General features: G+C 49.8%; 1 protein-coding gene across 1 annotated transcript; it reads left to right on the top strand.

The window, feature by feature from the left end:
* Positions 1-1,959: 1,959 nt before the first annotated feature.
* Positions 1,960-3,068, top strand: LOC130504738 (uncharacterized; the record flags this gene model as incomplete). Its single annotated transcript, XM_056999367.1, has 2 exons — positions 1,960-2,962; positions 3,037-3,068. Coding segments are annotated over 2 exons (1,035 nt in total), but the record flags the coding sequence as incomplete, so codon positions are not given.
* Positions 3,069-4,138: the final 1,070 nt, after the last annotated feature.

Here is a 4,138-nt window from a genome sequence, read left to right as displayed (position 1 = left end):
GCCGTGTCATGTCCCCGATCCTAGATAGGATCGGCCGGATGGACCATGGTGCGAGGGGACGCACCAAATCAGGTCTAATGACCTAAGGCAAGGCGTATCATGGTCCGGCAAGTGGGTTAAGGATATCAGAAGGCTGAAACTTAACCAAGGCAAGGAAGGTTCAAGCTTAAGGAAGCTGGACAAGGGTTTAGGCAGCTGGCCGGAGTGTGAATCAAGCTCGGGCAGCTGGAATGAAGTGTGAGAGAGCTCACAGTAGCTCACAGGAGTTCTGGTCAGCTCCAGTAGCTGGAATGTTAGCTCACTCAGCTGGTGACAGTGGTGGTCAGCTCATCTCAGCTTGGAGGAGTGTTAGGAGTTGGGATGGTGTGACCGGACCGTGAGCGGTTATGGTCCGGTGGGATGTGGTGCGGTCCGGATGGGACCAAGGGCGTTTGGTGGTACGGCCAGGCACTTGGCAATGCGCCAAAGGATGAAGTTCGATGTATGGGAGCAGTTGAGAGGCAGTTGAGGAGCGGTTGGACCGAAAGGATGCGGGGTTTACCGCATGTGTCCATTCGGCCATTCACTCGCGCCCATTCGCCCAAAAACGGTTACCCGTGCCTTTGTCTATAAATATAGACCTTGGGCATCGATATTTGTCATCAGACAATAGAAGGGAAACTCTGCCAAAATTACCAGAGAATCCAAGAGAGAAAGAGACCGGCGGTTTGCTTGTTTGGCCGTGTGAGTGCGCGGTGTGGATTGTTCTTGTCCGGCGACCAAGGAGGTGTTGTGGGAAGGAACCGTGTGAAGATGGAGACAAGAGGAACCGAGAAGGCTAGTGGGAAGGATCAGAACCCATCGTCGGCCACTCCTAAGGTTAGTGATGCTAACCACTTACCATCGCCGTGAACCGTGTGTCCGGATGGATGGTCCGTATGGACCAAGTGATGTTGGTTGCATCCGTTCTCCCTTCTCTTCCATTCTATCTCTTTTATAATTCATATTATTGTTATCTGTGGGTTTAAACTCACGATCAGACCCTCAGGGCATGGATTGGTCAGTATAAACTCTCCATGGCCTTGGTTGGGCATGTAAGGTTGGATCTCTAACTTCCGGTTGAGGTTTGGGGATTCTGACTTCATATATCTCTTAATTGGGATTTATCATGAATTATCATGGTGAAAGGATGAATTTATATCATCGATTTAGAGGTGGTAAGTTGTGACCATGGTGGCGGGTCTAGGGTGAGATCGGCATGATCCGGACCTGTCCTGTGGGTTCTGACTTGACCATTCTCTTAGTGGTGAATTATCATGATTTATCATGGTGTTTGTATAATTTTTAGGGACCGATCCGAGTGGATCAAGGTTTGGGACAGAAACTAGTTCTAAGGGACTTAACCATGCATTGTTAGACTTGTTGCTAGGTTATCGGTTTGATTGTGTATTTGATGAAATTTATATGAATGCAGGATCTGGTCAGGATCGTGGGAAAGCCAAGGAGCTGTGAAGACTCAAGCCAAGGATGGATGTGTGATGTGTGTTTAGATAGCATTGAACTTATCATAGCCTATTGTGCAAACTGATTGATATTACTACATTGTATGGATCACATGGTTTATATTAATAAAGATGAATGTTTACTTAGCTTCCGCATTGCTTGTTAAATGTATATGAACCTCAGATCACTTGGAAATGACTTAGAAAAATATGGACATAAACCGGCCAATTACACATAGATGATTAGGTTAAGGCCGCGGATCAGTTGGGTCTTAGGATCCAGGTTCAGGTCTTACAAGTTGGTATCAGAGCATGCTTGATTCTAGGACTTGGGGGTTATGGTTTGATCATCACACATCCGGCTGGAGTCTCACAGTATAGGGCTTGATTTATTTTTGGTATTAGGAACTGTTTTTGATGGATCATTGGTTAAGTGTTACTAACCTTGATCTTGTGTGTTGTTTTTGATGCTCCTAAGGGTGGTAAGAGTCGGAGCAAGTCCAAGAGGACTAAGGATGGAGCTGGAGCATCTGGCCCAGGTGGCGCGGATGGAACCAATCCAAGTGTGGTGCTGCCCAATCCAAGTCTTGGCGTGGACAGTGCAACTGGATTGCCTTTGGCTCGGATCATTCCGACTGAGGTTCAGGGAGGTCTAGTGGAACAGCAGCAAAAGGCGGCTGAAGAGACTAGGCAGCAGCTGGAGCAAGCTGAACTAGCTAGACAGCTGCAAGAGCAAGCTGAGGAAGCTGCAAGGCAGCTACAAGATGACATGGAGGCTGAGGGAGAGTCCTCACATGCTGGTGATCAGGGCGGCCGAGGCATTGGTGCAGCCAATGGTGGAGCTAACCAAGGAAACCAGCTGGTGGAACCTACCATGAAAGAGGTGCTTGATGCAATCAGGCTCATGGGTAGTCAGATGCTGGCTATGACCCAAGTAATCACTCCATTGGTGAATTCATCCGTGGGGCAAGCTCCACAAGTTCAGGTGGTGGTACCAGGAGCTGCTGGACAAGTTGCACCAGTTGATGAGGTGATTGAACTTGATCCGCCAGCTAGAAGATCTGGTAAGGTGGATTACCTGAAGGTGCTAGAGCACATATCTCGCCTAGGGACAAAGCATTTTGCTGGAAGTGCTGACCCTATGGAGGCGGATGAATGGAGGGACAGGCTGGCCCGGAACTTCAAGTCTACAAGGTGCCCTGAGGAGTACCAGAGAGACATAGCAGTGCACTTCCTGGAGGGAGATGCACACAACTGGTGGCTGTCTGTGGACAAGCGCACCAATGGATCTATTGAGAAGTTCTCTGACTTTGAGGTTGAGTTCAACCACAAGTATTTCCCAGCTGAAGCATGGGATCGTTTGGAGGCCAAGTTCTTGGATTTGACCCAAGGGCGTAGGTCAGTCAGGGAGTATGAAGAGGAGTTCAACCGGCTCAGGAAGTATGTGGGTAAGGAGTTGGAGGATGAGAAAGTTCAGGTCCGCAGGTTCATAAGAGGCCTTAGGGTCGAGCTCCGGACCTACTGCTCAGTCCGTACCTTCCGTACTGTCTCGGAGTTGGTGGAGCGTATGGCAATGCTGGAGACTAACCTTGCTGAAGAGGCCAGACTCAAGAGTAGGAGTCAGGCAAGTGGTACTGGTCATGCTGGTGACCGGAAAAGGAAGAGAGATTCAAGTGATGAGGGTAAGACCTCAGGTGGAAGGCCGGAGTGCCAAAAGTGTGGAAGACGCCATGGTGGTGAGTGCTGGAGAGCCATGGGAGCTTGCACAAGGTGTGGCAAGATGGATCACTCCGTCCGGGACTGTCCTGGACCGGATCAGAGTCGTGGTCAAGCGGCTGGTGGTGACTCTAGGACTTGTTTCCAGTGTGGGAAGGCCGGACACTTCCGAAAGGACTGTCCTAAGCTTCAGGCTGGATCAGGCAGGATGAGGTCTGAGGTTAGCAAGCCGGAACCAAGCCGTGGCCAGACTTCTGCACCAAGGGTCTATGAGTTGTCTAAGGACACTGATGAGGCCAAGCCTTTCATGGCGATCACTGGTAATGATCTGATCTTATTCCTTTTAAATTTTTAGAAATGCATGGTATGGAACCTAGAATGGATTAGATGCTTAGATTGGGTTTCCTGTAGGGACCCTAAGTATTGGTGGTGTGGAAACACATGTACTTTTCGACACTGGAGCTACACATAGTTTTGTGAGTCCATGTTTGGTCGGAAAGGGTTTGTTCCAGATTGGGACAGGGGATGATCCTGGCCTAGTGAGTGCGGCTGGAGGCCAATTGATGCCCTCATTAGGACGAGTGAAGGATATCCCAGTGGTGATCCAGGACAGGGTAATGCCTGTGGATCTTGTTGTGGTCCAACTCAAGAATCATGAGGTGATCTTGGGTATGGACTGGCTTGGAAAGAATCGGGCCACCTTAGACTGTCACCGGGGAAGGGTGCTGTTTGAGAGTGGGTGTGGACCCCCGATCAGGTTCCAAGGTATTCGTCCAACCTCTGGATGCTTAGTGGTATCAGCGGTCCAAGCGGAAAGGATGCTTGAGCGGGGTTGTGAGGCTTATATTGCCACAATCACCACTAAGGAGGTTGTTGGGGGTGGTAACCCGGACGGGATTCCGCTGGTCAGTGAGTTTGAGGATGTGTTTAGGTCCCCACAG

This window comes from Raphanus sativus, unplaced genomic scaffold, assembly GCF_000801105.2.
Source record: "Raphanus sativus cultivar WK10039 unplaced genomic scaffold, ASM80110v3 Scaffold1772, whole genome shotgun sequence".
NCBI lineage: Eukaryota > Viridiplantae > Streptophyta > Magnoliopsida > Brassicales > Brassicaceae > Raphanus > Raphanus sativus.
The sequence above is the reverse complement of the archived record's forward strand: the minus strand, read 5'-3'. Positions and strand labels throughout refer to the sequence as shown.